This window comes from Lutjanus erythropterus, chromosome 3, assembly GCF_056507025.1.
Source record: "Lutjanus erythropterus isolate fLutEry1 chromosome 3, fLutEry1.hap2, whole genome shotgun sequence".
Taxonomy (NCBI): domain Eukaryota; kingdom Metazoa; phylum Chordata; class Actinopteri; order Lutjaniformes; family Lutjanidae; genus Lutjanus; species Lutjanus erythropterus.
In genome coordinates, this window is record NC_139319.1 from 40,720,916 (window position 1) to 40,738,948 (window position 18,033).

At 35.7% G+C, this 18,033-nt stretch overlaps 1 protein-coding gene across 1 annotated transcript; it reads left to right on the top strand.

The window, feature by feature from the left end:
- Nucleotides 1-4,284: 4,284 nt before the first annotated feature.
- stx3a (syntaxin 3a) lies at nucleotides 4,285-17,171 on the top strand. The gene is made up of 10 exons (XM_084714229.1): nucleotides 4,285-4,627; nucleotides 6,908-6,982; nucleotides 7,133-7,232; nucleotides 7,335-7,409; nucleotides 8,680-8,750; nucleotides 9,684-9,792; nucleotides 10,484-10,557; nucleotides 12,403-12,537; nucleotides 14,494-14,604; nucleotides 16,366-17,171. Exons 1-10 carry the CDS (start codon nucleotides 4,598-4,600, stop codon nucleotides 16,441-16,443), a joined length of 858 nt encoding a protein of 285 aa, XP_084570355.1. The 5' UTR covers nucleotides 4,285-4,597; the 3' UTR covers nucleotides 16,444-17,171.
- Nucleotides 17,172-18,033: the final 862 nt, after the last annotated feature.

Here is an 18,033-nt window from a genome sequence, read left to right on the forward strand (position 1 = left end):
TGCTCCTTATACATACATATAAGTGTTTAATTGATCTACATGTGAACATGAAACTAGTGTAACTGTAATTACTGCACTCCTTTTATATTGGGTTATTTTTTTTTTATCACTTTAGTTATTGTGTAAGTATGTGTTTCTTATTAAACAGTACAGTAGGTATATTATTTATATTTAAGTAGTAATATTTTTACAGCATCATTGAGTTACTGTAAATTATTATTTCATTGTCATTTATATTACTTTGTATATCATTTCATTTGTATGTTCATGTGCAGTGTTTAAGTGGAGTATTCCCTTGGTAGTTAATTGGTTCCTACCTGCCCTTGTCTTTGTAGGGACAGGTATAGGTGACACACACAGAGTGTGCCTCGTGTTTAACCATGTAGAGATGTCGCTGTACCCCTAAGTTGGAGTGTGTTTGTACTGTCGTGCCGTGTTGGTGAAAATTAAATGCAAGAAAGAAAGAAATATTCTAGCCCGCTTATTACCCAGAGCCCGAAAGAACTGGAGAACACCAACAAACAAGAAAAGAGGGTTACACTACCTTAGACTAGTTATTTGATAGCTTTCCTGCTACAAGTATGCCAGTGTATTTTCAGTTTGTATTTTTGAGCTTTGAACTTTATGTACAGTATTGCAACATGTTTGCAAGGTATTTAAAGTTTATTTACAGCTATTTACATATAATTGAAATGTGATATTTATATATCTTTTGGTAGCCATCATTTGCACCATTTTATCTCAATTTCTGTACAATATTGTTTAAATAGCATCCAAAAATTGGTGCCATCCTTCTGTATCATTTCAGTTTTACAAAAAATCTTTTGATGAGAATGAGGACAATAATAAAGGGCATTCTGCTTTACTCCAGCCTCCGACTTTCTCTTCATGCATGTTAGCTATCTGTCAATTTGTGTACAGAGACACACATTGAGGACTGAATACTAATAATATATTTATAAGTATTTCAATTAGGCAGCGTTATAGGGGGCTCCATAAACTTGCAAATGCCAGATTGGCGAATTGGACATGACAGCTCTCGGCTTTCCCAAAAGGGGACAGAAATGAAAGAAAGGATGAAGAAAGGCAAGAAGAAAAAAGTAGCCTGAGTAGCCTGGGAATGGCTCAAAAGGGAAAACAGAGTGCTCCTGCAGCAGGCAAGTCCTTGAGTATAGGGATGGCCCAGGACTGTGACAACTGTTGAGCCCTAGGAAAGTGATAAAAATAACTAAATCAATCAAAAAAAGAAAGAAAGAAAGAAAGAAAGAAAGAAAGAAAGAAAGAAAGAAAGAAAGTGAGGGCTGTACCTCCTCGAGGAAGGGAAAACATTTTTGCAGTAGAAATGTTCTTTTTTGTCAAGATCATTTGGATCAGATCATTTTTAGTTTTTGTTGTTGTAATATTCATTTTGACCACAAGAAACTGAAGTGCCCCACTACTCCATGTTCTGAATAATACTAAAAGCATTCATCTTTGCTACCAGGTGAGTTTTCATTTCTGCATGCACTCTAAACACAAGACACTCTCTAAAAACTCAGTTTAAAGTCTGAATTATAAGAATAAAGTGAGAATGCTGCAAAAAAAACAAAAAACAAAACTTAATTTAAAGTCTGAATTCTGAAGAAAAAAAAATCAGAATTCTGAGAATAAATAAACTTCTGAATTTAAAGGCAGAATTCTGAGGAAAAAAGTAATCATGAGTATCATTATTGTCAAAGAAAACCCCTTCAGGGTGATTCAAGACCTGCATCACCCTGTTGGCCATGTTTTTGCAATAATGACCTGCTCTCTGTACATTATTCCTCATCTGAACTGTTGCTCAGATTTATTTTCAGATAAACTCTATCAAAGGGGGAAAGTAAGTATTGTATTGCTCTATTTAACACTACGCCCCTGATTTAGTTATATTTTTCAGTGTAACATTATGGTAATCAATTTGAGAATTTATCTACAATCAGGTAAAAGTCATTTTAAAATCTGTAGGGACCTGCAGGCTGGTGGTTGCAGCCATGCCAGCAGTAAAACGAGACAAAATCTAAGAGTGTCTTTGTAAATTGGTGATCATGACAAGCAAAAAAAAAAAAAAAAAAGTGTGAGGTCCTGAATGTGAATGTGTAATCTTCAGGTTAAGGCAAAGATTATGTTCATATTCAACTCTTTCGGTTACAGTTTTTCTAGTTTATCAAGAAAGTGATGAGACGACCCAAAGTGAGCTGACAAGAACGTACATCAGGCACACAACACTGTGTGTGATGCAGGACACAATGTCACTGTCAAGTCTTTCTAGAAAACACATCCTTATTTTTCAGATCAATAACTCCATAGTTTACTTTGCACAACACAACTGTTTTGCACTGATATAAAGATGTTTTTTCATATGAATATGTTCTTTTGTCCTTTTCACTCTCATTTTCCCCCTGCTGTTTTTGTCATATTCTTGGCTTTTATGTCACACTTTTTAGAGAGTCCACCATGTCGCACCACCATGTTTCTTTCTAAAGTAAACCCAGAACAGACAAAGCAAACACTGACTCTAAATACAGTGTTTCACATTTTTTGCAGATTTCTGGGCCACTGTAGGTTCTCCAACACACTTGGAAGGGGAGGGTAAGGGGAGGTGTTTGCAGTCTTAAATAAAGTGCTCCAATGTGGCGGCAATGGACTGAACTGGAATGAACAATACTGAGTTTAAACTACATTCACTTTGTCTAAAACAACATAACCAGCCATTAGAGGGTCTTGTGGTCCTCTTAAAATTAAATGCTATTCAAACATCATTCATACAATGTTTTATTTTGGTATTAACCCACAGACTTGATTATTACCATAGTTAAGTATATTTTGTTGCTGTGAAAAACCCGTGTATTGTAGCTTTAACTTCTGTTCATACAAATGATAGGAAAGAATGAGCATTTACCATCGGCACTGTCTGTATATTGATGAAAAAGCTATTATGATAATCAAATTTGACTGATTTTTTTACTGATTACATCTTTTAATTAATGAAAATTTACCTGTTTTATTTTTGTTGGATAACATAGGGGAGACCAGGGTTGGTTTGTATATTTTTGATTCGCTGACATATTTTTCTGAAACAATTTATGTTAGACTATTCAGTAACACTTCATTTGGATAGTCCGCCTACAAATAGTTAACTAAGTGATTTTGTAATATTTAAACACCATATTAGTTGAAATTCAACAATTCATTTGCTCCATCACAGGGTTGGTTAGCACACGCTATGAGGTTGGTTGGCACATGCACCAGTTAAAAAACATAACATGCACCAAACAATACAGACAATTTAACCTACAACAAGAAAACATGAACATGAGAATTTTTTTTAACCAAACAACTTTTTATGCAGTTCATCAGTAGGAATATCTAATTACTTTTACCATAAACCTTTCAAAAATAATAATTATCTACCATTATTAACATTGTTTTTAATCTTTCAAAATAATCTCTGTTAATCTCTCAGGGTACCCCAACAAAATATATATTAAGTTGAAAGTTCCTGAACAAGAAAACTATTGTTAAAACATCTGTCATTAAATCCAATGCATTATAATAAGATCACACATTCCTACTGAAAATTGTATAAAAATGTTGTTTATATCAGAGAAATGCAGCAGAGTGAAAAGTGAGCCAACCAGTCCCAGGCCGAACTATAATACATGCCTTACTAAACATTTGACCCAACTTTGTGATGAAATTATGTTGGCTAGCTACCATCACTCAGCTGATTCCTATATTTTCTATATATCTCTGTAATACAGTTTTATAATAGGCCTATGTTCTTCCACAGAACTTATTTTTTAAACTTTTGATACTACAAAACTAAAATGTTACCCTCACCAAAGTTCCTGACTTTCAGATATTTTGACGCAGTAGGTGAGTGCAGGTCAAAGCAAACATGATGTTACATTTTTGTTTCTGTGACCTTCAAATGACCAGAAAATAGCTGTGTACCAACCAACCCGTGTTCTCAGCCAACCCTGGTCTCCCCTACTGAAAATTCTAGCGCTGGAAATACTGTTGTAACCTATTTGTTATTATTATTATTATCATTTTTACAATACCATTCTCATTTTATTCAAATACAGATTATACAATGCGGTAAGTAATTAGACATTTTCAGTTATGTCCATTTCTATGTGTCTTCCACGGTCCTTCCCTGTACCTGCAGTGTTTGACTGTGGCCGCGGGAGGGAGGAGGGGGGAGGGAGGTTTATCGTCCTGGAAACTGTTGTCCTAATCCGTTCTTAGAGGATAGAGGCTTAGTGGGACTTCAGGTTTGGTTGACCACAAACATTGTCTCAGAGCGGAACATCCAAACAACCAACAACCTTCTATTCATGTACAGTTTTGATTTATTCCTTATTCTAACTCACTTTAATGTCTTCGGCTCTTCCTCTGGCTCTCATCACCGTCCTCCTGTCACACCTCCTGGATTCACTGAAGGAACTATGCTAATCATTTCCACCGGGCTAAATTGGAGGCCATTTTAATAACTGTTGTAGGCTAGAGAAAACACCTGAGAGGTTGTCTGTTTACAACTATTTTTTATTCATTTATTTATTCATAACTTTTCAAGATGAAGGACCGACTGGCTCAGCTGAAGGAGGTAGGAACAGTTTTGTTAGTTTAGCAGTAGTTGTGTGTAGTTAGCCTGTGGAGCACCTGTTGCTAACACAGGCCATAATGAACCTGCTACTAGCCTGGAGTATGAATTTACAACCAGCCCAAGTGGAAGGTTTCAACAAATATATAAAGCACATTCAACATTTATTATTTTAAAAGGTGAAAGCCGAATATTTAAAATATATGAAGGGGTAAAGTGGACACAAACAGCACAGGAGAGCATAGTTTGAACCATATTATAGGAAATTTTAATAAATAAGTATTGACAAATCTTTTAAAAGTAGGCAGCCCCATATTAGAAAAGCCCACGTCATCCATATTATTCAATAAAAGTTCACCATATTATGAAGCTCGGCTGAGTAGTTCAATAAGATTAATTGACTGTTTAGTTTCAGGTGTGCAGAAGGGAGCAGCGCGTGCGAGCTACGCGTTCATTTAACCTGCAGTTGGTCTCACGTCACGTCAGAGCAGCACGCACCTAGCAGCTGATGAACTGAAGCACCGACACAGGAAACTGTAGAGATGTGTGTCTCTCTTTGAAATAATTATTGGATCATAAAAAATAAATACATAAAACTAAATTAAAAACCAGGAATTCCTGATGGACAGGTGACCTTGTCTTACCTTCCAAGCGAGAAACCAGAATACTTTTAAAGGCAAAATGTTTTCTTTGGTGCTGTATAATCTTTGAACATCATTTTTGTGTACTGTACAGTCAGGATGACGTTGATTAATCGATGATTGAGTCATTGGCCGTTAAGCAATTGGTCAAACAAGTAAAATTGAATCTCTCTACTGTCAAATAATGATCTGAGCTACTCTACATGTTGTCATATATTCAGTTAAATGTATTTAATGGGTAGACCTTTAAGTCTATGTTTCATAGCTATTTCAGTGGTTCCCAAACTGGGGGGCAGGCCCCCATTGAGGGGCAGAGAAGACCAGGAGAGAAATAAAGAGTGAAACAAAGATAAATGAATATGATCCACATAGGGGAAATAAACAAACAACAGTTTGCTGATTATGTCCTGCTAACCTTTATTTATTTCACTTAAATTCAACTTTTTAACCCATTTTTACGAGTTCCATCCCCATTTATTGTTAATGATTGATAAAAATTGTGAGGGCTGCAAACTTTTTTTTTCCACCTCTGGGGCATGCCAGAAAAAGTTTGGAAACTACTGGGCTATGTCATTAAGACTGCAATCAGCTATTATTTTCATCATGAATTAATCTGATGATGAGAAAATGGTGAAAAATGTTGGCCACTGTTTTACAAAACCCAAGTAGGCATCTTTAAGTGTCTGGTTTTGTCTTAAACACAAATATATTCAATTTACTGTCAGAAAGGACTAAGGCAACCAGAAAAGATTCATATTAATGAAGCTTAAATCAAAGAATTTGGATATTTTTTTGATTAAAAAAAACACTCAAAACGAGTAATCGATTATCAAAATAGTTGGTGATTAATTTAATTATTGATTAATAATCAATTATTTGTTGCAGCTCGATATGTAATGTGCAGTATGTTGCTGTGGAAATAAAGCTTTGATTTAGGAAAAAAGAATGAATTTGGTATTGTGTGATATAAACTTTTTTTTTTTTAAATAACGATTCATTGATTAATTTACCGTTAATAAATAACAATTAAGGAAAGTACTCACAATTACCGTATTAATCCTACTTCACAGTAAAGCAGAGATTCTCAATCTCTTCTTAGTTATGTGAAAGAACAAAAGAAATGTATTACAAAGTTATTTGGCATGTATTGACAAGTATTTGCACCATGCACCAACACATGATACCCATAACACACACACACACACACACACACACACACACACATAAACACATACATTTAGAGAGGGTGCAGTGCATCCATGAACTAAAACGTGGATTCTGATTATTTTAATAATAAAGTAATAATATACTTTATATATTCAGTTTTAGATATTTAGATTAGAATATAATCTATGAACTATTTTAGATTTAAGAATTAAAATATGATTTGTTGATCTTTGAAGCCTTTTGTAAATAAATAAATACATTTCTTAAAACTTTACAAGGAGCCCCTGGACAGAGTGCTATGGACCCCTGCGGGTCCCCAATCCTCAATTTGAGACCCACTGCTTTAAACATATTGTAACTAGTGGAGTTTAAATATGCTTCTGAGCAAATATATTCTGAGCTATCTAGGCTTTTTCATTTCACCCTCAAGTTCAGTATTGATCCCTTTTTTCATTTGTTTGTGTGTGTTTAACAGAAGAGTGATGCTGGAGGAGATGACATCGTGGTGCCTGTGGAGAACGAGGCTTTTATGGATGATTTCTTTGCTCAGGTATTCTATTTGTTTCTCTCTGTCTATTACCCACATTTCTAAAAGAAAAAATATTTCCTGTTTACTAATCTCTCTGTGTGTGTGTGTCTGTATGTGTGTGTGTGTGTGTGTGTGTGTGTGTATGCATTTGTGCACATGTGTGTCTTTCAGATTGAAGATATCCGTACCAGCATTGACAAGATTGACGAGAGCGTCACAGAAATCAAAAAACTCTACTCCACCATCTTGTCGGCCCCTACATCTGACCAGAGTGAGCATCTCTGACACATTCAGTAATATCCAATATTTTCAAGCCTGTTACTTTCTGTCACTCCTTGCTGTTCATGATCGGCATCATCACTCTGTCTTTCAGAAACACAAGATGATGTTGAAGCCCTCACCAATGAGATCAAGAAGTCAGCCAACAACGCAAGAAACAAACTCAAGAGTCAGCATTTGTTTTTTTTGACTCACTTTATAATTGTTTGTTTATTTACCTTTGACAGAAATTAGTTCCCAATTAAAACTAGAAATGCGCAACAATCCTAGAAATATTATAGAAATATTGTAGGATTGTAAAACTACAGGCAGTTGTGTGTCTTTATGATCATCTTGCTCCTGTGTGACTGCATGTTACTATCAGTCACTTTGATCATGAAGGTGATTCTACTCTACAGAGCAGACAGGCTACAATATAGTATAGAACTGAGTATTTATAGAATATTATAGATCCAACTCGTGATCTAGTGAGTGCAGTGTTGCCAGATTGGTTTGATGTTTTCCTGCCCAGTAATTGCTCAAAATCCATGCAAACCAATGAAAAACTTCCCCAGTATTATCTATAATAATACAAATTAATTCATAAACAGTAGCAGCAGTATTGTGCTTCATAACAATTTTTCAATATAACATAATATTAAAACAAAAACTATTCACAAGTGGGATGGAATGCAGATAGGATGTTAAATCGTACAATGCAACTCTAAAGCTATTTTCCTTTTCTGACCTTTGCCTTAATAATAAAGAAAAAATAAAGGGACAGCTCGAAGAACAAAAATTATGAGTTTGATCAAACTTGGTCAAGTGCAACAAGCCAAACCAAACCAAAAATAATGTTGTAATGTTGCAAGAGGTGTCCATTATAATATCACTACAGATGTGATAGCTGCAGATCTCCTCTCAGCAGAATGAATAAAGATTATTTCGTATCAAAGTTGTGGTCAGTGAGCAAATGTGTTTACAGAAAGAAGAGGTTACAATTTAGGAATTAATTTTTAATATAATGTAATTTTTAACATATTTAAAAGCAGCCCAACTCAGTCTAAATTGTATCCACTCACCCAAACCCATTTTAACCTGCACAGTGCAACACAACACAGCCCAACTGGGCAGAAAAGTGCCCAATCTGGTGACACTGAATGAGTGTGAATGTCTGCCGTCCAAGACAAAACTGACACAAGGACAGGACTGAGAGACAAAGGTGCAATTACAAGTGTGTCTGCTACTGCAGCACCATGGACAGCATCTGATTACAATCCAGTGTTGTTTCAAAAAATCTTATATTTCTGTTGTGTCCTGTGCTGTCTTTACATGTGCACAGTGATGTGCATTTGAGCATCTGAAGCCAAATCATTCTCAATATGTGAGGACAGTCTCTTTCAGAGTAATCACAATATTGGTTGTTCCCTGTCTTTTGTCTGTGTGTGCTTGTGTGTCAGGTATTGAGCGCCAGCTTGAGTCAAATACAGATGAGAGAGCTTCAGCTGACCTCAGGATACGCAAATCACAGGTGAGGAAATATTAAATAACAATGCTGAATTACCGGATATAAGTTTTTTAAGTTTACACATTCTTACATTTTTTGAGGAGGCTGAGAAACACCTGCAGCAAAACCTCCAAACCACTTCTTTTCTTTTACCGTGATCTCTGGTGCCCTCTGTGAATAAAACAGCTTTTGAGAAATTGATCAGGCTGTGGGCCAGACACAGTTGATATAAGGTCCTAATAATGGCCAAATCTCTAATAATGGACTGGTCAGAAGTGTTCTATATACGGCACTTCTACTGTTGGCCAGCCTTTCTGAATTGAGTGAATTGAATTGTGGGTTAATTTTTTTTTTTTACCATTGTTCAAAACTTGGTGTTTTACAGTGTACCATACATGCTGCACACTGATTGCAACTATAGTATCAACAAACATTTAAAAACAACATAAACAACATGGATGTACAGCACTGAGTGAATAAAGTTATGGTTTAATATAAAGGATACAGTTCATTATCATCACCAATGAACACAGCACTGACCCCTTTCAAATTAAAGCTCTGATTACAGTTTAATGGCAAGCAAAATGCTGTTGACTATTTTTCCTAGACTTTTAATTTTTGGTATTTCCTAGTGGGCCACATGAAACCTTTCAGTGGGCTGCATCTGGTCCCTGGGCTGCATTTTGCCCAGGTCTGATCTAAATCCTCTCTTTGGTTGTGTGTAATCATTTAAAAAAACAGAAATCAGAACAAAACACACACAATATTATCCCTCAGTCTTCTCAAACAAGTAATACAAGCACTGTGTTACTGCAAGGAGCAAAACTGTTTTTTAGATGACATTCAGGGGAAATTCCAATCCACATTATGATGTTTTATGTGACTGCCAGTAAACATTTACTCACTTTTTAAATTCAACAATTTAACAAGCTGTCTGCTTTAATCATTTCCTCCCAGCATGCTATCCTGGCCAAGAAGTTTGTAGAGGTGATGACGAAATACAATGAGGCTCAAGTTGACTTCAGAGATAAGAGCAAAGGACGAATCGCCCGACAGTTGGAGATCAGTGAGTAGATTATTACTATGGTTTAGATATAACGGATAGTGAAGAAGAAGACTTCAGATAAACGTCTAAATTCATCTGTTGCACAAAGCAGTTGTTTGACTGTCTAAAGTAGGTCTATAGCACAGTGAATTTGGGGTAAATTAAGACTTTTGCAAAATAAAAAATAAATAACGGCTAACCGAGTGACCATATCCAACCGCTCATCTACGTTTACCCAAACAGAGAACGTGTCTTTTGGAGGAACTCAACAGTTTCAAGGACATTTTACTTACTGTACCAATACAAAAAAAATCTGATAAGGGAAAAATTTTCAGTGACAGTAATCAGTGTTAATCCCACCACTGAGAGGAGCATCAAGATATAAAAATATTGAACAAGATGCAAAGAAATGATTGGTCTCTCTATAGCAGTGTTAGCAAACCACAAATTATGAGCTATGTTTTTGTCCTTTTTGTTGTTGGGTGCTAAAGATCAGTTGGTGGAATTCATTGTTAACATGGTCACATAGGTCTTAAGCCTGAGGTAGCCTTGGGGGTAAGGAGCCAATTTTTTTGGCTTACAGTTAGTCAGTCTTCATTTTTGTCAAATGCTCTAACGTAGGGCAGAATATCTTTTTGCCATTATTTTGACTGAACACACATCTATTGCTGCTTTACACAAACTTTAATATAACTCTTTTTGTTTATCACAGCGGGAAAAGCAACGACTGATGAGGAACTGGAAGAGATGCTGGAGGGAGGCAACTCAGCTGTCTTCACTGCCGGGGTAAGACTGACAGTGTGTCAGTGTTCAGCCTCGGCCTTCATTCTGATCTCAACTACACAAGTTTTGTGACTACGTCTTGCATGGTTGTTATGCTATCACACTGACAAAATCTGGTGAAGTACTCTCCTCTGTGGTACTTCCTGCTACAATAGGTGTCTCCAGTTACACATTTTGCTATGACACACACACCAGACTCGCAAGGTGAAAACTACCAGCCACACTGTTGAGGCGGTTGACCAGAGCTGAAATGATTTATCAAGTCAGTTAGTCAATTAGTCGATCTAAAGGAAATGAACCAGCAATTATTTTGATAATCAATTAATAATTTTAATGTCTTACACAACAGTAAACAGAATGTGTTTGACTTTTGGACTGTTGATTAGACAAAACAGGGCAAATTGTAAGCACTTTCTTTAATCAATCATTGGTAAAAAGATTTTACCATAAAGATTTTGCTAATTCCAAACTTTTTTCCCCTTCTATCAAAGCTTCATTTCCACAATAATCTGTTATATTACAGATCTGATTTGATAGTAGATTGATTAAATTTTGCATGGCCTATGTAGTAATGAGCAATTATTCGATCATCAATTAATCATTATCATCCTTACTCCATGCAGATCTGATGTTTTTGTCAGATCTGTGCAGATGGAGTGGAAGCCTCAGTGCACAGTTAAGTAACATACTACATTCATGTAGCTTTGCCCTTTTTTTTTGCAACTTTTCCACCTTAGCAAAGTGTAAAACTTTTTTTTTTAAATGTTTCCTGTTTTTATTGAAATTTCAGCATTTTCACTTTTTTAAAATGCATAACATGTGGATGCAAACACATCTACAGTCACACAGGCAGATTTTACTCTGTGATTATTTGTGGTGTTGTTGTGTTGAACTGGATAATGCAAAGTGTACACTATACATGATGTGCATACAGTACTTAGTATATGGTTTAACCAGCAGCTCTCATGCAGCTCTTGCACATCATCATCAAAAATAAATGATAATCCACACAAGTGGTATTTATTGCAGGGCTGTTTGCTTGTATTCATCAGATGTTTGAACATGTGAGGAATGGTGTCATTTTACTATAATGGGAAATATTAAGACACCTATTTTCTTCAGAAATCACACTGCCACCATAGAACCTGCTCACCATAGAGCCTGGTTCTGCTTGAGGTTTCTGCCCGTTAAAAGGAAGTTTTTCCTTGTCACTGTTGCCTGTCGTGCTTGCTCATGATGGGAATTATCTCTAATTAGCATTATAAAGAGTACAGTCTAGATGTGCTCTATACACTTTGAAAACAAAAAAGTTGAAATCTCAAAATTTCAAGACAATGGATGGCAATAGATTTTAGATTTTTGAGCTGATCTCAAAGTTTTGAAAAAGTTTTACCTTTAGATAAACTTAAAGCTTTTAATTTTAGAAAATCATTGTAAACAATGTATTTTCAAAAATATTGAGTAAATTGAATTGAAATTAATGAAGTGAAAGTAAGTGTTAAAATTTTAATATTTTCAATTAAAACAAGTTTAATTAAATTAATTCAAGTTTATCTAAAGAAGAGTAAATTATCCGGCCATTATTAGCTTATAGGTCAGCAAACCTTTTTAAAGGTTATTATATAAAACTCAAGAGTTCGAGTTTGGCTCAAGACTCAAAAAACTATTGCCTTGTCTTTAGATTTTTAGTTGTCTTAACTATTTTTTCAGTGTGAGATAACTTCTGTTATGATTTGGGGCTACACAGATAATTTAAAATTGACTTGAACTGACATATTCTCATTCTTCAGCTGACCTCATTTTGTCTTTTCTTCTATCCTTCTTGACACCCCCTCCCTCCCTCTGCAGATCATGGACTCTAAGATCAACCAGCAGGCCCTGAATGAGATTGAAGCTCGTCACAAAGACATCATGAGGCTGGAGAGCAGCATCAAGGAGCTCCATGACATGTTTGTTGATATCGCCATGCTGGTGGAGAACCAGGTACACACACAACACATGATTTTGAGTTTTGAAACAATAAAAGTACGAACAATCTAATTTGAACAAAAACTTAAACACAACTCTTTCTATAATTATTAATTATAGGTATACATTAACATATTTATAGGTATACATTAATATATACACCATTTAGTGCATTGTTTTACACCTGAATTGAAACCATATGGGCTTTCCAAATTAATGAGATTTGTGAAGGAATTTGGTGAAGCACTATTCCTGTTGAAAATTTAGGAAACCATACAAAAGGGTCTGGAAAACACTGGGCCTCATGCAATAAGTACTCGTACAAACAGATTTGTTCATGAGTGGTGTGCACGAGTGATTGAGGAGAACTTGTTCCTTTCACCAGTTCTCCCGTATTTTGAATTTTCTTGCAGATACAAACACAATTTATTAAGTCCAGGTCTGTCGTAGAGTCATGCAGACAGCTGGTATCCAAACTTAGGTTTTTCACTAATGACTGTATATTTCATTAATCTAGAGAGATTTTGAGTTTGAAAAATAAATGAAACTTTATAATTGTGTTGACAGTATCCTGTTATCCTGACTGAATTTCAAAGACATTACTTCTTTATATCAGTGACAGTCAAACCCTCAGATACACGGCATTGACAGCACTTGTGTTTCCCACTTCTTTGCTTTAGCAGGTCTTTTAATTTCACTGCTGATGCTGTTAAAATGACTTTTCAATTATGGATCTCTAAAAGTAGGAAGTCAAACTCTGATCTCATAAAGTTCTTCTTGTTACTCTCTGATGCCATTTTTATGAATGAATCCTTCCTGATATATGGGGCAGGAACTGTAGCCTTATATGGTATTATTCAGGCATTATGTGTGCTAATTTACAAGTCTCATGCACATGTACTCGAATATGCACAGGCTGATCATTTATTCATTTATCTGATGTTAATAGCATTGCGCATCTGACTTCTGAAATTTCTTTTTACTCCTTTACAGTACAGTTTACAGACAGTAAACTTAATATCTTTTAGTTGTGAATAAAACAAGATATTTCAGGACGTCATCTTAAGCTTTTGGAAACACTGATTAACATTTCACACATTTTCTGACATTTTAAAATAAAGAACTATTAATCGATTAATTGTGAAAGAATTTAACCAATTAATCCACTGTGAAAGTAGTTGTTAGTTGCAGCCCTAGTTCAGTTTGCTCTTTAGTCCCTAAACTTCTGTGTTCTGTCCACATCTGATGACCACATCCACCGCAGAAGGTACCTACAATGTTAATGAAACATTTCAAGTCCTCTGATGCTAATTAATCTGCAAGATGATATAGATTATAAAGTTCCAGTATTTACATTCTTTGCAAGTATTAACTAAACAAGATTATTTTAAGTTTGTTGTTCTTGAGCCTGAATGTATTATGTTTTAATCATATATCAAAACACAACTTCTAATCTAACCAACTATTCTGATTGATAATAAAGTTTGGAATAACCTGTTTTTTTACACAGTAATAAACCCATGTTATGGCAACCTTGTGTAGAGATATGATATTATTATAAAACACAAACACCAACACATTCTGACCAGTCACCATAACAGTAAAGTGAACAGCTGATCCCAGAGCTGTGCATGAGAACTGATCTAATAATCCGTGGATGTTTGTCTGCTAGAGAGGAAAGTCTCTAATTTTCTTTCAGCTCTGTAAATCCTTCACTCTGTACATTAGATTACAAAAATGTAAGGTATTTGAGAAAATGCATGTGAAGGTGATCACATGCCCACCTACAACAAAATACATCACCACTTTCTGTGAAGAAGGGAGGTTAAAAGACAAAACAAAGGAGTTGAAGCGCTCTCTTGTTGCTGAAATGCATGAGGTCAAAATCACAAACACATGTATGGCACCTGTTATCCATCTTTTAGTGTTGTCTTCTCTCACATTATTTCATCTTGTCCTGCTGTCCACCAGGGTGGCATGATTGACAGAATTGAGAGCAACATGGACCAGTCAGTGGGCTTTGTGGAGAGGGCAGTGGCTGACACTAAAAAGGCTGCCAAATTCCAGCAGGAGGCGCGCAGGGTAAGTTGAGACCTTTATACCTTTACATATCTTGTGTCCAGTTGCATCTGGACATGATTTACCCAGGTTACATTTACATCTGGTATTAATATGTGTCTCCAGTGTCCTCACTGACAGCCAATCAATAACACCAATAATATCATCACACATTAATTTGCATAAATCTTAGTGCTTGTGTTGGTTGTAGCAAGGGAGAAATAGAAATAAAAGTTGCTAAGATGGTCAGAAAAGTCTAATTCTGCTACCAACGTCGCCAAGTGTCCAGCCGTGTACTTGTTGTAAGTGGATTGAAAAGAAGTGCATTTAAACTTGTGGTTAATGTGGTCACAGTATGTCCCTGAGAAACTTTGCAGGTGTTTCCCAGTTTGGATCACAATCCATTCTCAGAGCATCTTGCGTGCATTTACACCTGTACTTTCATGTGGTCAGGTACTATCCGATTGCAATCTGATCACCCAAGACATGCTTTAATACAAGGTGTAAATGGGGTGTAATATGCTGCTGATATGCACAGAATAACTGCATTTACTGAATAATGCAGTTAATTATCTTTTATGACAATTACAACGACAGTCACAAACACATGGTCAATCCAGGAGTTGCATTCCCTCATGATATGTTAGAAGTTGAGACTACAGTATTACTTCTATCCTTTAGTATACTTATATCTGTTTATATAGCATTTTTGTGTCTCACTCTCTGTGCAGCACAGTGTGCGTCCACCTGGAATGAAATGTGCTATATAAACAAAGTTTTGCTAGTTTGCTTGCTATATTACCACACTGGAGTACAGGTATGTATTAAGAAGCCTTTTCCTGCATGTGACACCTGACTTAAGAACAGGTTATAATGGGGCTTTACTATCTGCAAGGTAGTTTTCCTGTTGTCACATATAGTTCTCATCCAGCACAGTTTTATGTTCTTACTTTTTTCAGGCATCTAATAGTAAACACTGCAATATCTCATCGACAAACATGTCAGTTACTGAATAGAAATTAAATGGTATTTTCTGAAATTAATGATGTGTTCCATTGGATTCCAAAAAGATCTAATTTGATTACTTTTGGATTACCTCAGAATCAAACACTGAAATATTGCACCTTATACTAAAAAGAATCCCTGATTCCAGTTTCAAAAATGTTCTTTTTCTCTTTAAAGATCTCAGAACATTTTCACTGCAAACAAAATGCATTTTTCGACAGGGTTCTTTTTTTCTCCTGCCAGTCCTGCCACAAGGTGGAGCACTCGTTTAAGAAACCCTGAATGTCAGGCTCACTTTTCATGGGTTAATAATACATTAGTTATAATAAAAAAACAACAGAATTTTAAAAGTTCCAGATTTTAAATGCATGATCAAAAATGAAATCAAGCAATCATTGACAATCTAACTGTAATCTAATTTAATGTAATCTGGGTTGATTCTATTTTTTTTTAGATCACATAATCATAATTACAAACCTGTAATCTGTTACTACCCAACCCTTTTAGTAAAATTGTGCAAGCCTCTCTTTCCATCAGAAATGTTATATTTGATATTATATAACTTTAAAGTATCATGCTGTCTTGCAGTTTTAATCCTAATCGTGACTAAAAGTGACACCCTCAGAAGGAAATGCACAAATGAAACGCCTCACTTTGGTGTTTTTCTACTTCAGAACAGACCGGACTGACTCTTGGGTTGGCTCGTGTGATTTTAATGTAAAAGTTGTGGCAGAGAGTAATTTGACTATCTGTGTTTCATTTCCTCCTCCTGTTCTCCAGAAACAAATGATGATCTTCTGCTGCTGTGTGATTTTGGCCCTCGTCCTTGGCTCGTTTGTCTACAGCTTCATTAAATAGAGGACCTGAAGGAGGCCACCCACCAGCTGAGTCCACACAGTACAGGATAAGAAGCAGAGCAGGACTGCTCTCTGACGGTCGCAAAATAGAGCCTGTGCTCACTTCACTGTCATTTCAACTTGTGCAAAGTAGAAACAGAAGCTGCAAACACTGGTATTCATTTTCAGTTATTCTGTTATGACAACTTTCTTACCTTCTTCAGGATGATCCACATTTAAATTCAGTTTCAATACAAGATCTGAACAATTTGAGTTACAGCCAAATGGCTCTTAAAGGAATATCCACCCTCCTGTCCTGAAATGTCTGAGAAAAGATCTTAATATGACTGCAGTGCATTGAATTTGTCTATACAGATTTAGATCTGATTTCGTGGACAGGTGTATGACTCACAGAGAACCATATATCATTAGAGCCACAAAATGAGCTGAACCAAAAGACCAGTACTCCTGAACAACCTGAATAACCTGAACATTATGCCTCTATAAATGTCAGATTTTATATCTGTTGTATTATCAAAGAACATATTCTATACACAGTCAGCAGTTATTTGTAGGAATCACTTGAGTCTAATGAGTGCATTTACATGCTCACTAGTATCCTGATTGGAGTTTTAGCTTTTGCTTTGCACATGTAAACAGCTTGTTGTGGTTTCAGAAATCCTGTAATAGATTCTCGAATTTTGAACTCAAGTCAAACACAGTGAGTTGCGAACCTGATCAGTCTTTTTTTTTTTTTGTTAGTGTCTTCAATGAATTTACTCAACATGTTTTTTAATACAACGTTTTGAGTTTTCTAAAAATTCAAAGCTTTAAGTTAAAAGAAGAAAAGTAAATTATCTCAACAAAAGATCAGTACTTGGTAAAACTTATTCAAAAGTTGTGAATTTGAGTTGAGCTCAAAACTCAGAAATCTGTTCCAGTCCGTTGTCTTGAAATTTTTAGTTTTCTCAACTTTTTTGTTTTTACAGTGTATATGAAACATGAAAAAAATGATTATTCATATTCTTTCATGCATGATCATAACAGTATCCAGGTTTCTAATTGGCTGCCTACAGGTGTTTCTTGATTTCTCACAATTTCAGCCACTCTGAAAGTGTTCAGGAACCAGAATAAGGTGTTTACATACCTCAGTATATTGGCATCTGTTGAAGTACTCCAGATACTATATCCAGGATTCTCAAAACAGGGATAAGGTCAGGTTTCTGAATCCATGTGCACAGCAAAACCAGGATACTCCAAAACCCCAATCATAACCAGAATACTGGTTTGCATGTAAAGATGGTGTTTCAGTATTTGTATGAAGTTGAATGGTGTTAAGAGCAGTATTTGTTAGCTAGTGTTGGTGTATGTGTGTAGGGGTATTTAGGTGTGTTGATTTTAGAGCAGTTAAATCAGTAGAGTCGGAAAGTTGACCAGATGGCACCACTAGATGACAGGGCAAGGTGAATAACCACAGCAGATATCATGTTCATCATGAGATATCAGCCATAGAGAGGTTACATTACAATACATTTGAAAAATTCACAGCAACGTATTAATGTTACTCAACATAATCCACAGACCTTGTTGTGAGCAGTTTTGTGTAGGAACT

Excerpts from the sequence above, each read along its gene's own strand:
- stx3a (XM_084714229.1), top strand. The coding sequence starts at position 4,598 with ATGAAGGACCGACTGGCTCAGCTGAAGGAG. Across the intron at positions 7,233-7,334 it reads GGCCCCTACATCTGACCAGA|AAACACAAGATGATGTTGAA; the intron begins GTGAGCATCTCT and ends TCTGTCTTTCAG. Across the intron at positions 7,410-8,679 it reads CGCAAGAAACAAACTCAAGA|GTATTGAGCGCCAGCTTGAG; the intron begins GTCAGCATTTGT and ends CTTGTGTGTCAG.